Source organism: Odontomachus brunneus, unplaced genomic scaffold (assembly GCF_010583005.1).
Source record: "Odontomachus brunneus isolate Ranch 3 - 2012 unplaced genomic scaffold, Obru_v1 Obru_scaffold_006, whole genome shotgun sequence".
Lineage (NCBI taxonomy): Eukaryota > Metazoa > Arthropoda > Insecta > Hymenoptera > Formicidae > Odontomachus > Odontomachus brunneus.
Window position 1 is genome coordinate 1,580,096 of NW_022639456.1, and position 17,912 is coordinate 1,598,007.

The following is a 17,912-nucleotide window of genomic DNA, read 5'->3' on the forward strand; positions in this document are numbered from 1 at the left end:
ACTAAAAATATAGTAAAATCTCAAAGAATTTATATGAAAAAGGAAAACTATAATATTCTCCTCGTCTAGATTGCTGCGTATAGGATGTCTTTTTAATAAAGGATTATTTACTCAGTAATCCGCCGTGTCACGCTCGCATGACATATCTACGTCGATCTTTATTTCTGCATCGGTTTTATTTACAGAAGATAAAAGGGGGAAGATAAAAAATATTTCCACGCGAAGAATGTGTATGTGACGTTTTGGTAATAATAATAATTTAATAATCTATCCACCAATGGATAGATAAAAGCACACTACCTCTCGCGCATCACTAAAGACGTGCGCATGCGAATCCCCGTGGACGATTCTCCTCGTGGATGTGTCTTTCTGGGCGAGATCGACTGTCAATCAAGGCTCGCGGGACACAAGTTTGCGCAGCGTCTTTGGGAGCGGAATCTCACGGAAACGAACGAACACACTCGACAAATACGAGGAACGTTCCTATACTCGCGACTTTAGATCCTACTGCTGTCTATGGGACTTTTGTTCAATTTGGCTCGCTCGATTCTCGACGGAGAGGTCCAAATAACTCGCAAAACGCTCATTATAATTACATTTCTTACGACCGCCGTCGGACTCGCGTCGTCCTCGACTGAGTCGTCTAAGTTAAAGCTTAACGTAACGTCGTAGTAAAATATATGTCACGATATGTTCATTGGCCTTTTTGTGTGTGTTTCTTTGTTCAGCTTATACACGTAAAATCCTCGTACTCCGCGTACGCGAGGGCGGTCGCACCACGTCAGGTCGCCGTCGGCGCGGGGAGCAGAGGTGCTCACACTTTGACTTTAGCACAGAACGAACGGACTTTGGCACTTCTTGTAAGACAGGCACACGCGTTACTTACAAAACCAGAGCTAAATGCCTCTAAATTGTGATACACTCGTAAGAAACGTGGCGAGCCGAACACGACCACGTTCTTGGCCTCCTCATCATCTGTGCGTTCCTCGCGCACTCATGCATCTTTGACGTATATCGATCCGGGAGACGAAATGCGCAATCGTAACGCCCGCGCGATCGATGAACGCGCAACGGTGCGTGGAGAGGAAGCGAGGAAGGCGAGGAAGAAAGGAATAATCGCGAGCGACACGCACATATGAGCGCTTCGACACGCGCGATAATACGCATTAATTACGCGAGATAAATTACAGAGGCGCGCGGGATTTTTCTATTAGGTTCGCTTGCCGCGAAGCTCGTTCTCCCCGTAATTATCTCCCGGCGATTAATCCACGTGAACGAACAGTGCGCGGCGAGCTCAGCCAGCTGAGCGCTGAGAACAAAATTCGAAATGTACCTCAAAGTGATCGCGGAAGCACTGGCCGTCGATTTGGCGTCGACTTGGCGTGCCAACATCTAACGTGATGGCTGCGAAGCACAAGACGTCGCTCGTCGCTAATCGAGGCAACGTTTCTGGCGCGCAGCTGGCGAATCGTCGTTCGCCAACGATCTTATTCCGATGTGGCGACGAATCCGCCTCGACTCGTCAATAGTCAGCCAGAACCGACTATCGAATTAGCACTTGTCGTTTGCGTCACTGGAACGCGAGGTTACTACCACGACCTTTTGATAGGGAAACTTCGTCAACGTACAGTAAACGCACGTGCAATCACTCAGACCTCTGGCTTGAGACCCCTCTTTGAGACGATCGATATGTGCACTCGACATGTGCATTCGATATGTTAAGTATATCAATACAAATATGCGTCGTACATACGTTCGTGGTCGAAGAACTGGCTCTTTGAGACGATCGATATGTGCGCTCGATATAGGCATTCGATATGTTGTTAAGTATATCAACACAAATACACGTCGCACGTTCGTGGCCGAAGAACTCGACAACCAAAGAGTCGACACAAAAGCTTGCCCGGCAAGTGAATTCAGTCGAATTGATCGTTACGGAAAGGACGCGTCGTGAAAGCTTGCTGAAAAGCTCTCCCGAGATTTTTCCGAATATTTTCAGTTAACGTGTTAATACTCAGAAAGACAAGTATTTAAAAATTTATCTCCGAGATGCAAAGTTTATTCCGCGGGAATAAATTTTATATCCCACAAATAAATTTTCAAGTATCTTCGCTCAGTGTGCGTTCTCGTTGCTTGACGAGCCGTTTTCTCGGGGAAAAAATCAACCGAGTCTAACTCTCATCTAAAGAAAAGAAAAGAAACGAAAAGATAAAGGGAATCGACTATCTCCCTCGACGAATAATTAAATTTGTAGGACTAGCAAAGTTTCGACGACCATACGACGTCAGGGTGAAAGTTCACCCGAATAAGTTCACTACGTGTACTTGACGCATTGGCAATACTGTTTCATCCCGCGATTCAAACACCTAGCACTCATTCCGTAGGCGTTGATCCTGCTGACCTCGCTGTCGGACAGAGTGTAATTGCCGTTGCCGTGATACTTGATGGTGACCTCGAAGTTGCCGTTGCCGGGCGTCGTCTGAATCATGTAGAAGTAGGCGATGCTGGACGAGTTGTCGGTGCCGAAGTCGATCACTCGATCCACCCGGTGCAGCTTCTTCAGTTTGAGTCGCGCGCACAGCCGTCGGCCTTTCTTGTCCTTGTAATTGCGCACGATATTCTCTACGTGGTCCAAGAACTTCTGAATGCCCTTAGTGACGATCCTGTCGTGGACGTTGGTTGACTTGAAGGCCGTGCAGGTGCACCAATGATCCGCCACGCCGGCGTCTTGGCAGCCTCTCTCTCTGGGAACAGGCGCGAAGAGGGACTGGCAGGTGGTGCAGCCCGGGCTGGGGTCAGCTTCACCAGCCGCAAAATCGAGGATGTCCCGAAAAGTCTCATAGAGATCGTACGGCGACGTGAGGCGATTCTGGTTGATCTCAAGAGCCTGGTGCGCCTCCGGGTTTTCCCTGCGGAACCACTCGGGCAGCCAAATGTAGATGTACGGCAGCCTCTCCTCGTACCAGCCGACGAAAGTATTGCGAATAGCGCCCCAGCGCATGCCATGGTCGCTCAGGAAGACCACCATCGAGTCGTTGAGCACTGCCTCCTGCTCCAGGAGCTCGAGTCGCTGCAGCATGTGCGAGTCCATCGACGAGAGACCGTTCATGTTGTCGTGGCTGATGGTGTTCGTCCAGAAGAAGCCAAAATACGGCACGCCGACGAAGGTCCGGGCGAAGTTCACGGCATAGTCGAAGATCCGCTCGAAGCTCATCTCCGGCCCCGTGCAGTACTTCATGTTGAATCTGCAAGCAGCGCGAGCGAGCGAGCGAGTGAGTGAGTCTCGGCCCGATGACTTTTCTCCTCGGCGATCGCGAAAAAGCAACGCTACACACGCGAGATATGCAATGTGCACAATGTAATAGCAGTTAAGTAGCATAGTAGCTAATGAGGCGTCACTACCTTCTCTTCACTTTTAGAAGCCTCTCGCTGGCCAACATGTAGGGCCTCAGGTAGTAATCCGTGGGCGGTTCGACGAAGCCGACCTTGAGGTAGTTAAACGTGTTGAGCATCGTCTCGTCCTCGCCGTAGGCCGTCACGTAGCCGGCGTTCCGGAAATTGTACCAGAGGAACGGACAGTTGTCAAGCTTGTAGGCCTCTGTCGGCTTGCACCTCGAGTACGCCTGCTGCGAGTTCTGACCGGTCAGGATCGCCATCAGGTTTGGAAACGTGTTGTCACCGATCTTGTTGTAGCCCTTCAAGCCGATCCAGCCGGTCTCGCGCAGGTATTTCTCGGTCTTCGGCATGGTCCTGTAGAAGTTGAGCCGGCTGACGCTGTCGATGCCGAGAATGAGGACGCTCAGTTTCCTCGAGAAGGCGCCGACTGACTGATTAACGTTTTGATCGACGCGATCGCGCACCTTCTCGGGGTTCAAAATCGCGTGAACATTCTCGTACACCGTCTTCGTCGAAGGCTTCGTCTGCTTGGTCTTCGCCTTGACCTTTGGCTTCGCCGCCTTCGACGTCATCGCCTTGCACGACACATACACAACCTCGACCTCGTGCGGTAACGCCACTTGCCCCGTGAAGTTCTCGCATTGCTTCACTCTGTCGACAAAAAAAAGGTGACGTTTGCCCGTTTTCGAGCTCCCTTCAACACTGCAATTCAAACGATTCAGAGACGCTTCGAAGACCTCAAAATCATTAGACGACTGTCAAACGGATCATCATTTCGGTATTTGTTCAAACAGATACAACTCTGAGACTACGAATGAAGAAGTGAAGGAATTTTGACAATTTTCTCTGGCTGAATTTTGGTCGTACGAAACATTTGAGCGTTTTAAAGCAGTTTGATGAATCTTACGATATCGTCGAGTCGTAGTTATTTTTCTTCGGCTTGTCCACTTTCGGCCTGACTACCGACGACCAGCAACAGGCGACATCGCTCTGCACGTTCGTTATGGCGGAGTCAAGGGAGAGGAACACGCTGCCGTTAAGCTCCCTCGAAATTTGCGTGAAGATGAGATCGTTCGGGCATTTCTCCAACTTCTCTTTCTTCACGAACTTCACGATGGACGGATCCAAAGGCTCTTTAGACACCATGTGGCACTTCGGATTCCACACGAGGTAGCCGTCTACCATACCTGCCGCGAGACGGAAACCGCTGTAATTTTATCGTCTTCAACGCGGAAATTTAACAAGTCAAATACCGAATATAGAGACCAAAAAGACTACAATACCAACTCAGATATTCAGATTGTAATTTAGAGCTGGATTTGAATTTTTCGTTGAATCATATAATATACGTGTGATATCTTTGTAATTGTAATTCAGCTGAAAAGCTCACATCTAATTCTAAATTCAAATCTGAGTATTTCACTTGAGGTAAGTTTCAAATTAATACAAGTTTTAAATACGGATTCAACGATTCAATTTTTCGGATAGCTCGGAAAACCCGAATCTGCAATATCACATTTATCCGTTATCCGAATGATCGGATACTCAGATAGCGTCAGACAAACGCCAAACAGACGTTGAAGCTTAGTAGTACATAAATTCAATATAGTCGAGCGCCATTCGATTTTTGCAATCTTGTCTGTTTGTTTTTTAAAAACCTTCTATGCTAGTGCATACTTGTATAATAAGTTAGAGCGAAAATATATTTGTCTTACTCGGACTTATTAATGCAGAGGCTCTTCGAAGACCTCAACTCATTTGTCTCTCGCGCCGTGTTCAGTCGTACGGTATCTTTCGTTATAAATAGTTGACGATCGATGTTGTAAGTTTGCTCGTTAATTTGTCAACATACTTAGAATATTGAAGACCTACCGAATGGAGGGAAAAGCCATCTAACTGTTAATTCTTTGTTCATTAATTATTTAAGCGGCTTGAGCTGTGGGTGACACAGTCCGCATCGAATTTTCCTAAAATATCGACTGATCGATTGCATCAGTTGTTGCAAGAATAATTACAAACGAGTACTAACTAGGAACATTGAAATTAGGAAAGTCGCCTTTTGCGGTACTTTACACGAGAAGAAAGTCGGTTCGTGCAATTGAATAGGGACCAGCTGAAAATGATATCTTTGTTTTTACCGCAAATAGAAACATATATTTGACGGAATATTTAATTGTATTAAAACTTGACTGCACTGAGAGGAAGGATATTTAAGAATTAAAAGATCCTCGGTGGGTACTATATAATAATAGACTTATATCAGTAGAAAATATTTTTGAAATAAGAAACACATTTTCTTAAAACCTTGGTTTGTCATGAAAGCTATTGTTTAATTTAAATAAAAGAATCTAGATTTAAGTAAATATATTATTAATATCCACCGAATAAGTATTTCTTAAATACATTCCTCTCAGCGCGACAACAATTGACTGAGTAGAAACTTCCTATCTTTTTGTTTCTGCAATTGAGTTTTTTATCTGGTACCTATTCTTAATCAGGATTACAACGAAAAATTCAGTTAACTAACGGATTTATTTTTTCTGTGCAGATATACTCATTACTCAATAATCATCGCTCATCACTACTCAATACTCGTTGCCTCTATTCGCAAAAAACAACGAACAAGTTGGCGACGCGAGAAGGACGACTCACCTTCCACGATGTTGTACGACTTGAAGGACGGATACTGCACATCGTACTCGTAGTCGTAATCTATCTCGGAGATGAGGTAGAGGGTGATGATCAACAGGCACGGCAGCAGAACCAGGACGAGGCTGGGTCTTCGGCAGAAGCACTCGGTGAAGCGCGACCATTTCGCCTTCCACATCATATTATATTGTCGAGGTCGCGTCTTTCTCTGAATCGCAGGACGATCAGATGGCACTCCTCCTCGGCATGACCTCGCGCTTCCGTCGGCTCCGCGGGTGTCCTCGATTCACCCTCGAGGACGTCTCAACTGCACGCTGGCGTGATGGCCCGCTGTTGTTGGTCTCGCGACGCCCTCGCGCACAACATCGTCGGCCACAATGGGGACATTCGTCGCTCCGCGACTCACCGTTCGCCTCGTCCTCGACTTTGTCCTCTCGACGACGAGGCAAGGCGGTCATCGAGCGGGCGCCGTGCTTCGTGACTCACCCACGAGCTCGACTGTTTCGCGCCACCTCGATGGTCGTTCTGAAACCGAGAGGTAGGGCCGCTTTCAATGTGTTCTGTAAGCTAAGGAATTATTTATTTCAACAGACAGAGAGAGAGAGAGAGAGAGAGAGCTGTGTATTTTTTCTTATCGCTTACGATAATGTACGCGGTAATGTAATGAGACATAATAGTGTTTCGCGCCAAGTGCACGTGTAAGCGAGACCAGTCGTGTTTATTTACGCGAAGCCTCGTCTTTGTCGCATTCGTGTTTATCGTATTCGCGTTCACTATATTAAGGAGTTTTTGCAATTCTATATTCTAGATACGCTGAAGCCACGTGACTTCATACCGTATTCCGTTTTTACGTCACCTACTTCAAAAGAGTTTTTGCATGGTAAATGCTACGGTAACGTACGATAAAACAGTATTTTATAATAAGATGGAGGTTTTTCACTCTCTTCATATGGATTTTGGGATATAATCTCTCTTAAAAGTATGAGATCATTTTGACTTGTGAATTTCAATCGTTCAGATCTCATTTTGGTAGCCATAACGTCGACGTTACTCGTGAACGCTATTTTTCAGAAATAATATTCGCACGTTATCTGAATAGCGTTAAGGTGACCGATACGCATGCGCAGTTCTTTTGACTCGATGATGTCATTTTAATGCTTATCGCATCTATACCGTATATTTGCAAAAACTCCCTATTTACTTTGGCCATATTTGCGTTTACATAAGCTTATCATAAGCTCGTAAATATTATATTTGTTCAAGGTACGTTCTGAATCCTAGTAAGTTTAACATTTCAATAGAAAATATTAAATTAAAGCAAACATTCGATTTGCTTCGTTTACACAGAGTCGAAGCAACTCGATAAGATTTCATGTATTGATGAAGATTATCAATTCTTCTTTTTTGAGCACATCATAATGAATTTTTTTTTTTAATTTGACGCATGGGTACATTTCAGAACTGTCGTCAAGAAGATGCTCTTTGTTGAAGAGAGCTGTTACTTAAGCGAAGGAGAGTAAACTGAATAAGCACTTTTCTTGGCAAAGAATGGAATGATATTTTTCTCTGTGTATATCGCCTCGAGTGCGGCACATTTGAAACTGCCAGGAATACCAGTAATTCGATATTACCGCATTGGCTGTTGAAATTGCTGTGCGATTATCATTAGTACTATCGTGTGCATCGTTGCATGGTATTGCGGAATGAGCGTAATAGAATGTCGGCCAATATGATTCAGCCCTCGATTAAGGCCTCCTGATGGCTCTCGCGTTGCCCGATCTATGGTCTCGTCGAGTCGTGACGCGCCCCGATTTATCCGGAATACGTAAAGGGCGCGTCACAAAGGTATGCCATTGAAAGCCAATGGAAAAAAGGGCGGTTGAAAGGACGCGCGCTATTGCAACGATTCTTCAAGTGGCCGGGTATCAGACTGATTAGATAAATGCCGTTTGTGCGACCGACTTGCACGTTCTCCTGCTCGGGCGGAGAGCAACCGCGACGTTAAGCCCCCAGGGCTAACTCCGACAATTGCGCTCCGACGGATGTATGTATCTCCGATAAGACTGCGTCCGACTCAGCTTCCGGCTAGTCCATATATGAAATTCTCGCATCCCGGAATAGCGGATTCCCGCGAAGACGGAGGCGTAGCTCGCTCGATTATTAATTCGCGGCGATTAATTTAATTTCTTTAACTATTTATTTCACGGAGTATTATCCCTCGACGTTTAATTACCGCGGAGAAAGAGAGATAGAGAAGGGACGCTGATGATACCGGTGAGTGAACGTCGGCAGAATGAGCTGGTAATAAAGTTCGCGGAATAAAACGAGAGCGAAACGTCGGGAACGCTTAAAATGGAGCACGACGTCTACTTGAGAGTAACGACAGATAAAACCGTCACGGAGCCGTCAATCCCGGGTGTCAATTGTTATTGCGCAAGGCGTATTTTTGTCTCTCTGCCAGGCGATGATGATGAGGAAATTCCCCTCGATTACTTCACGCTCGTTGAATTATTGCAAATTTGTTCACGCGCATTTGCGAAAAGGAGAAACATCGCTTTCGGAATAACCCGAGATAAGATCAACGTGAAGTCACTTCATTATCGCGCGTCGATCGCTACCGCGCAACATGTATTTTTATTTTAGCCGGACGCGACGACATAGAGAGTACGTATATTTCCCTCTGTTAGTCACTTTGCAGTCGCTCTATCGTGTATTTGTTTAAACGCACGTGTACCTTCGGCTCCCCGAGGCGCGCACAGGTGTTTCACCGCCGTTCTTCCCTTTCTCGGCCGCCACGCGGCTGATTTCCGTTCTGTTTTTTCGTTACGCGAAAGAATACCTTCATGATTCACCGTGCATCTCTTTGTTGCCGATTATCTGCGCGGATTATCTGAATTCCCTCCACACCTTCGTTTGCGCGACACAGAAAGAACACATCCACGGCCGCGTGGCTTAGAAGTGTGATTTAATCGACACGCGGGAATTCTCACGTAACACATAGGTGCCACTCGATGCACAAGTTAACGCGCGTTCAATGTTCTTGCGCAATCTTCCTTGAGTCAAAACGAGCGACAAAGGGAAAACAGGCGAGTTTTCAGAAATAATTTCGCATTAGGATTGCAATTAATTACTTCTTCAATTATTTATCGTATTTTATTGACGATTAAATAAGATATATAAGCCAATTCGATTGGGAGCTGTTTGACTGACAATTGATTAGATAACTGACAGTTGCAACAATTAAATTTCAATAATTCGATAACTAATAATTTCAACAAATTTCATCAAAGACCGTTCAATTGACAATTGAGTTTAGTAAGCTTAATTCAAGTTATTCAATTGACGATTGAGTTTAACACATTCAACTAAAGGCCGTTTAACTAACAATTGTATTTGCTCATGTCAATCGTCGATTAAGCGGCACTTCATTAAAATTGCTCAATTGTTAATTGAACGATTTTTTATCAATCGTCAATTAAACGATTTTTAATTGAATTCGTTAAAGTCAGTCCACAGTTAAACATCTTTTTCGATTGATTGAATCGATCGTCAATCAGTCGAATTGAAGAATACTTGTCCAAATCGATTATGAGATTGAGGAAAATTTAATTGTTACTTTTATAGCTCCGTTTCGGAAGTAATCCCGGCGCACCACTTGAAGTAATATCACGATATTGCCAGCCGAACTATCGACCGACGCGCGAGTTAAGTTTCAACGTGACTCCGCTGCGTGTAGCGTTCGGTACTATAATAATTCCAAGTTTCGACAGACAGACAAACAGAGGTGGTGCTGTGTCCCGATAGAAGCCGTCACGCTATTTCAGATACGAAGACCAAGCTAGATAAAGCGAACTTCCGTTGAAAACGCAGATGTGTACAATCGAATATCGGACTTTGAGGGAGCTTTGTGGCCACAGGCTAGTATACGAAAACGACATTAGAATGCAAATGACAGTGTTAAATATAAATGATAGCGCGTCCTTCAAGCGCGAAGGAATGTCGGAAAGGCCATTCTATCGAGCAGAATTGTGCGATAAACAATTAGGCGCGCAATTGAACGTGTATTCTTTGCGAGATCGCGAATGCGTCAAAATTGGTCGCGTGCCGTGTGACAAGTGACGTTCGACTCTACACATATAGGTCGTGCAGGTAAAAGCCACTCTTAGACCAGTATTGATAGTTGTTACTTGAAACTTATCTCAGGTGAGATGCTCAGATTCTTATTCAGAATCAGATCTAAGTTTTTCAGTTAAATTGCGACAAATGTGGCATTTATATTGCAATTCAACAGAAAATCTCTCATCTAACATTGAATTTGAGTATTTCACTTGAGACGAGTTTCAAGTAATGTCTATTGATACAGACTTTTGTCGAAAAAAAATGTCAAATCGATTCACAAGCCGCGAGCAGTCAAAGATCCGCTTACACTGTTAAATCCGTAGTATCAAATTATACTCAATTTGAGTTATTTTTAACCATTCCTGTAAGTCGCCACTGCTCCTACTAAATATGTCGTTAATTTAACTAATGTGATGGAAATAATTTAACTTAAGAAATGTATTAAATTTGACTAAAATTTAGTTTATTTTTTATTATGTGCACGTTAATGTAACCTTTGTTTTAGTAAAAAATGACTTAATATTGTTTTAAATGGGTTGATTAGATGTGGTTGTTTTTTTAAACCCATGTTTTGTGTTAAAATAGTATATTTTGATACACATGATAGTTAAAAATAACTAAATATTATTTAACTCAAGAAATTGGTTTAAATTTGACCCTCCAATATTTAACAGTGTAGACCTTCGAACTCGTTAATGTTCAAGGTCGCCAATAAGCGCGAAACAGCACCTTATCCTTAATACGGTCGACTTAATGGGGTCGATTGTGCATTAATTCAACTTGGTGAAAGTGACAAAAGTGTGAACAGATTTACAGAACAGAAGATGTATAATTTCATCAGTCAATATTTGCGGAACATGCTCGCTTTTATCACTTTCAGCACGTTGCAATAAAATCAACCCCTTCGTCGCATCATCGTCATCGCCTCGTGGCGGGAACGCGAATCCGCAAATTGGACGAAATTTCCACGAAAAAACTTACACACTTTCACATCGACGAATCTGAGGTCTCGACGTGTATAAGAAAGGAGAGAACGCAATTCGAATTCCCCGAATTCGTAATCGTCCCGGAACTTGGGCAACGACGGTAACGCGTCGTGGTTTAGTCGCGGTTTCGCTTGGCGCAAGGCTGCGGGTATCGCGGAGCACGCTTGGCGCACACGTCCCGAGGCCACATGGACGGCTGGCCATCCTACTCGCCACCACCTCGCGAGGAGGCTCCCTTTTCAGTTACCTCTCCGACGTAGCGGCCCGTCGTCGACGTGCGAACGGCAGACAGGCGTTCCTCGTGGTCCACGACACAGCTCGCTCCTCTGCCTCTGCAACGTGGTGGACGCGACGCGTGTCCCGATTTTCACCTCGCCTCGTAACGCTGGTGCGAGGGCTTGCGCTCGGCATAACGAGCCCCGGCACGAGGTCTCACCCCGCGGTGAGCAGCGACGCGAGGGTCGTGGCGAAGTTTAATCGAATCGAGCCCAGGCCGCTTGCTGACGCGCGCGCGTGTGCCACCCACGCTGCAACCAGGCAACTCCGTCGCCGACTGACGAGATTCGCGCAAACGTCGTCGTCGCGGCCGCCACCGCCGCCGTCGTCGTCGTCGTCGTCGTCGTCGTCGTCGTCGTCGTCGACGACCACCAGCGTACTTCCACTCGTGCGCCGTGCCGGCGATGCGCGCGATTGTTCGTCGAGACGCAGAACTGCTGATATTAGGTCTGTCCTGAAAACCTCTTGGATTACTTGATTATAAAATAATCAGCTGAGAAATCGACTACTGATAGTTCCACTCAGTGGCTAATACGTGTTACGCGACAACAATAAAAACGCGATACAAATACATCGCGATACATATTGCGTTGAGTAATATTTAAGCGTAACGAGTTGGATATTATCAGACAGCCTTGAACTATTTGACGACGGAAATTAATGTAATAATATAGACGCAATTACGTTCGCGAGTTCTGAATTTTTTAGATTCGCGCGATCGTTCGTCGAGACGCGAAGTTGGCGATGACAGATCGTCTGGAAATCTTTTGAGACTTGATCTGATTGTGAGATAATTAGCTGAAAAATTGACGGATATCGACGGTTTCATTTCTATAGTAATGGCTGATACGTGTTATGTGGCAAAAATAAGAACGCAATATGAATATGTTAATATTCGAGCAATATGAATATATTAATATTCGAGCGTAACGTATTGAATATTATCAGACAACCTTGAATACTGACGATGGAAATTAATATAATAATATAGACGCAATTACGTTTGCGAGATCTGAATTTTCCAGATTTGATCGTTCATCGCGGAATTAGATGAAGATCGCCTAGAAATCTTTTCCGACTTTATCTGATTATGAGATACTTGAGATAAGCTGACACTTGTGTTTATTGACACTTCTACTTTCAATTCAACTTTTACAGACATGTTATAACTGCGTTAAGTACTTCACTACATAGATGTGATTGCAATCGTGATAGACGAAATTTGAATTTTTTCAAGATGTGCGATTATAGATCGACGGCAGTCGTCTTCGAAGATCTTTTGCACGCGGAGTAGCGTAATCGCGCGATTAAAGAGTGAGAAAAATTCGCGGTAAGACCGCGAAGCGGTCGTTTCGGAGCAGGGAACTAAATGAGATAGGAGCAATTCTCGAAAAATCTCGAGGAGATCCCGCGGCGGGACGAGACACATCGATTTTTCCGATCAGAGCAGCGACGGCGGTGACTCACGTTGCGGAATACTCGGTCACAATAAGTACATCTATCTTTAATTTTGGAATGCAATATGCAGCATGCATTACGTACTCCAGACATCAGATTATTTATTGAGATTATCTCTCGTTGCCCTCTTCAGCGACGCGCTCGATATCTGATTTTTATCAAGACATACCTCATTACACACCCATCCGGATCAACTTTGGCTTATCATGAATTTTCGTCAAATCAGTTGACCCAATCCCCACGCAGGTATCACAGATAAGACGTACTAAACGCAACATACACGAAAATATACGATATCATGCTCAACGGGATCTTCTTACATATCGCCTCAAGGCAATCCTTCTGAAACCAAAAGAAAAATATTCTAAGCGCAATTTTTTAACTCTAGAACCGTAAATATTACAAAGTTACATGAATCTTAAACATGAGTAAGTTTCATCCAGCTTTTTATCCATCTTCTTTCATAACTCCTGAAAGAATGATCGAAATTTGATGCTTTCTTTTGTTTTATCAGAATACAAACTGTCGAAGAATATAATTTTATATGCTACTATTGCGATCCAATAAAGTCGGAAAAAGTTGAAATGAAAAACAAAACACATGTTTTAAGGACGATAATGTTCGAAAAGTTGATCTGGCTGAATTTCGTCCAAGTTAGTCCAAGTTTAGAGTTCTAAGGTTACAGTTAGAGAAATTTCATCTTCCGTCTACAGCATTAATCTTGTTCTCAAAAGAAATCTCTTCTAGCAAGGGAATATTCCGCTTCAAGTAAATATATTTATTCAAAAGGGAATTAAACTGATATGAATTTCCGATCAATAGAAAATTCATGAGAAAAGGAATATTCTTTCTTGCAAAGCTTTTGCTTAGAACATAGAATTATAGGAAATAGTATTTTACAAATAGACTCCTTTTTTTTAGACATTAGAATAATTTCCTTTTAGTTTCAGAAGAATCTGTTTCAGTCAATATACAAAAGGATACAATGATGAGATTATATCTTTTTGTGTTAACAAACCGCTAATTTTTAGAATCGGCCGGTGCTGGCCGGACAGTTTGCACTTGAGAGAATCGAGATCGCGACTCGAACATGCGATCTATATTCGGAATCATCCCGTAACGTCGACGGGTAAACGCGTGATGAATAATTATGAAGACTCATCGATTGAATTATCGAGGAGATACCCGATACATATACATATACATATATATCGTGGACGACATCGCGAAGTAGAAGAACGCCACTCTCCGATCGACCGTATTGCGTATTTGGAAATAAGGCAGCTATACGGACAAATACAAACGTACGAAACGTGCGTGTGGGCGAGCGGCAAGATTAATCCAGCAGGCGTAGGCCATTAATAAGCGTCACGTTAATTCCCGCGACGTAAACTTCCGACGCTAACCGGATGAAAAATGAGGCCTCAACATCGGGAGCCGCGCGCCCTAACGATCTAGGATTAAAAGTCGGAACGATGAGGAAAGACGCGGTGAAATGCAATTACGGCCGAAGGTTAATTAACTCTTAACTTAATTTAACTTCCATCGCGCTCCGCTGGAGAAACGCGGTGCTCGGTACACGCACGCTGTCGCGATTAGATTAACTCTCAAAACACCACAAAATGCGTGGACCTCTCGCGAGATCCTGCAACTCCGTGCGCTCTTCCAGCCCTCTGCAACTCCGGCTCCTCTTCAGCTCTTCGAAATCCGCTCGGAGTCCTCGAGGGAGATCCGCCCTCGCCGGATACTCGCTCGTCGTTCGAAATCTTTCTTTCTTTTTTTTTTTTTTTTTCTTTCAAGCACACAAAACGTCGGGGCGCGTTGTTGCTCTCGGAGGTTCCAGGATCTTCCCTCTCGCCGGATGTCGCGGAACTTTCGCCGGCGAATTTTATCGAAGGCCCCGGAGTCCGCTTTATCGGACTCCGGTTTTAGGGCTGAGCTCACTCGCTCGCTCGCTCTCGTCGGGATACGTACCTGATGCTGCGGCACGTGCACGCCGTTCCGGGATATATCGTGCGGACAGTTATCGACGAGCACCGGCGAAGCCAGACACGCAGTCGCGGAATTGCCCGGGACCAACATCAGCCGCGGAAACGCAGGCCGGCATAGAGCTGCGTAGGGGCGCACGAGGTGCCAGTATTTTTCCTCTCTCTTTCCCTCTCCCTCTCTCTCTCTCTCTCTCTCTCTCTTGTTTTTTGTTACGAGCACCGCAGTACCGAGGTGTTCCAAAATTTTCGAAACATTTTCGAGTTTGCAGCAGCGATTTTATCACGTTTATATTCTCACGAAGAATTTCCAGACGTAACAAATGAAAAATCTGTTTTCTCATATAATAATAATTCACGGTCCTTGATCGACCGTAATTCGTCGTTTTACTGATCACGGCTCGCGGCCAATTCCGTGTACGTGTCTCACGTAAAGCAATCGCGAACAAACATATGCCTAAAAAAGTATAATATCACTCTTTAAAAAATCTTCTCGAGGCCATACATAAAATAGGATTTCGCCAAGGATAAGGCCGATATTTTTTTCGACGTAATTAAAGTCCTTCATCAACGGTAATCGGCCATAGTTATGCAAGAATAATCCAACCCACATGACATACGATTCGGGGAAAAATAAAGAAGAAAATTCCATACACGCTTTAAAAAGTATAGATAGCACTGGGTTTTTTGGCAAACGTTCAAAAGGTCAAGCAGGATCATTTTTCTCCTCTTTAAAGATATTTATTGACAAGCTTAATCTTTAAAAAATAGGTGAAAAAAACACAATTGAAAATGAAAAGTCGCAGAATAACAATAGAAAATTAAAACTGTTTTTTAATTAATTTCAGGTGCCCCCATAAAAATGCTTTTTGTTTTACGTAGAAAGACGTGTGGACTATCCATCGGTAACAAAAACTCGAAAATCATAATTTTATGGGTTGTATAGTTATGTATTTTTGCATAACTATGGCCAATTCGACGTGTTATTGATTACTCACGCGAGCAAACGTACATTGAGAGCGCGAGCGCGTATTTATTCGCGACACTTGGAAATAGAGAACCGCATCGCGACGATAAAGCGCACAGTGTTGATTGTACGCATCGACGATGAGACAATCCGCGCGATGCAAATCTGACTTTCAAAGATTAACACGGACTCGCTAACGCGATTCACACCATTCGCGCCTGCGACACGTTGCAAAATGCAATTCCTTACATAATCGATTGCGCTCCCGTCGCTTTCGGAAGCGGTAGCGCGCGTCGCATTAAACATTTGACCGCCACATGGAGTAGGTGTGCAGGAGGCAACGCGCCAACGTGCATTCTGAAAGTCGTAACTTTATTATTAAGACTCGTCGAATTATACAAACTGTGCTCTCTCGTGTTCTCGACACGCACGAGATGCGCGTTACAAGTCGAGCAGTTACAATGTCGCACGGTGCACGTCGAATACGCCGGTCGAAAACGCTCGAGTGGACGGCGCTGTAAAATAGTAGAAAAATATTTGCGAGTCGTGCGTGCGTGTGTGCGTTCGTTCATGCTTTCGTTGACCCGCGCTGATTTTTCTCTTTCTAATTATCTGTACACGCGTAAAGGCTAATGTGACGCCTGCTCCCTTCTCACCGAGAGCGACTCTCGATAACCTATGTTAATAAATACGTGCGTTGTTGAGACTCAACGCGAGAGACGTATTATCGCTCACTCCGCGGAAACGCTTGCTTTGCAGAAAGTTAGGTGTCTAAGCGCGAGCGTTGGAATTCTGAAGTTAACACGTTCGCGACCGCTGACGTAGTACTAGTCTCTTCGTGGCTCAAACCGAGAACCGTTGACGTTACGTCTTCGTGATTTTTGACCCGACACCGCGCTTCTTAATCGTGGAAGGTATTGCGCAACCATTATTTTGCCATACTTGACGTCCAGTATCTCATATTCGTACAAGACATGCAAATTATTCACCAAACAATGATTAAATTTCATTTTCATCCAAGGAGAAAATATTGTAGCAATAATTACGTTAAAATCACACTATAGGTCTGCTTTTTTTAGCTGTTTGCACATAAGTACGGTAAGTTAGAATAAGACAAATATATTTTATTCTAATTTTTTGCACTAGTTCAGGCAGCTTAGATAAAAATAGATCAGTTCCTTTTACAATGTTTTTGTAAAGCTGAACTGTACTGAGACTGTATTAAAAATGACCATAAAAATATTTGACGATTCACTTGATACACGTACAAAATGGTGTGCGAAAATCAATCTCCTAATCTTTATCCTCAAGTCAATTGTCGCATATGCAACTTTGAGTTTAAGATCGCGAAAGTGTTAATGAAAGCGTTAACTGCTTGAGATGCTGGCACGCTCTCGAATGACAATTCCGTCGCGATATTGCGTCCTCCGTGCTAAGTACATAGTGCATGAGCATATATTTGGAACTTGAAGTTCCCGTCGGTTTTCGGAAAATTGCCTGGCGTTGCCGAGTCTACGGCCTGAAACTCGCTGAAAATTCGTCTTCTCGTCAAGGCTGATAGTACTTCACACGCTCAGAGCTTATCTTATTTCACGCCTACCGTCTAGATGACGTGGCCGAGAGAATCGATACCACCGAGAACGAGTCTCATCTCTCGGTCGCTTTACACACTTTCATAATGGAATATTCTAGATGCAACACTAATCGTGTCCCCGTGGAAGAGCGGAAAAGAAAGACCTCGATATCAGTAACGAATAATATTTCGCGTGCACAGACATTCTGAGACAATTAGCCCCGGCTACACTCTTCATTCACCACTCGGGCGAAGTTATATCCAACGTCTGTGCAAACTAATGCCGTCTTACGGTATCATTATACGTGCATTAAGTCCCATTATTACACAAGCGCAATCATTTCTCCCGAGAGCGCTCCCGAGACTCGCTACGGCGGTCACTGGCCCGCTTCGACTTAACGAGAGCTGAACGCAGGAGGCGAGACGGAGGGCTTTCCTCTCCGTCTCTCTCTCTCTCTCTCTCTCTCTCTCTCTCTCTCTCTCTCTCTCTCTCTCTCTCTCTC

General features: G+C 44.3%; 1 protein-coding gene across 3 annotated transcripts; it reads right to left on the reverse strand.

Annotated features, from left to right (window-relative positions):
* Window positions 1-127: 127 nt before the first annotated feature.
* On the reverse strand, window positions 128-17,906 carry LOC116852242. 3 transcript variants are annotated; one of them, XM_032832407.1, is made up of 6 exons: window positions 14,859-17,906; window positions 11,398-13,226; window positions 6,049-6,570; window positions 4,304-4,583; window positions 3,403-4,047; window positions 128-3,245 (listed from the first exon to the last, which is right to left on the reverse strand). In XM_032832407.1, the coding sequence occupies exons 3-6, from the start codon at window positions 6,224-6,226 to the stop codon at window positions 2,315-2,317; spliced, it is 2,034 nt and encodes a 677-aa protein (XP_032688298.1). In that variant the 5' UTR covers window positions 6,227-6,570; window positions 11,398-13,226; window positions 14,859-17,906; the 3' UTR covers window positions 128-2,314. The 3 variants fall into 3 exon arrangements, with proteins under 3 accessions (XP_032688298.1, XP_032688317.1, XP_032688307.1); XM_032832426.1 differs by lacking the exons at window positions 11,398-13,226; window positions 14,859-17,906 and adding exons at window positions 8,780-9,098; window positions 9,662-10,584; XM_032832416.1 differs by lacking the exons at window positions 11,398-13,226; window positions 14,859-17,906 and adding an exon at window positions 9,662-10,584.
* Window positions 17,907-17,912: the final 6 nt, after the last annotated feature.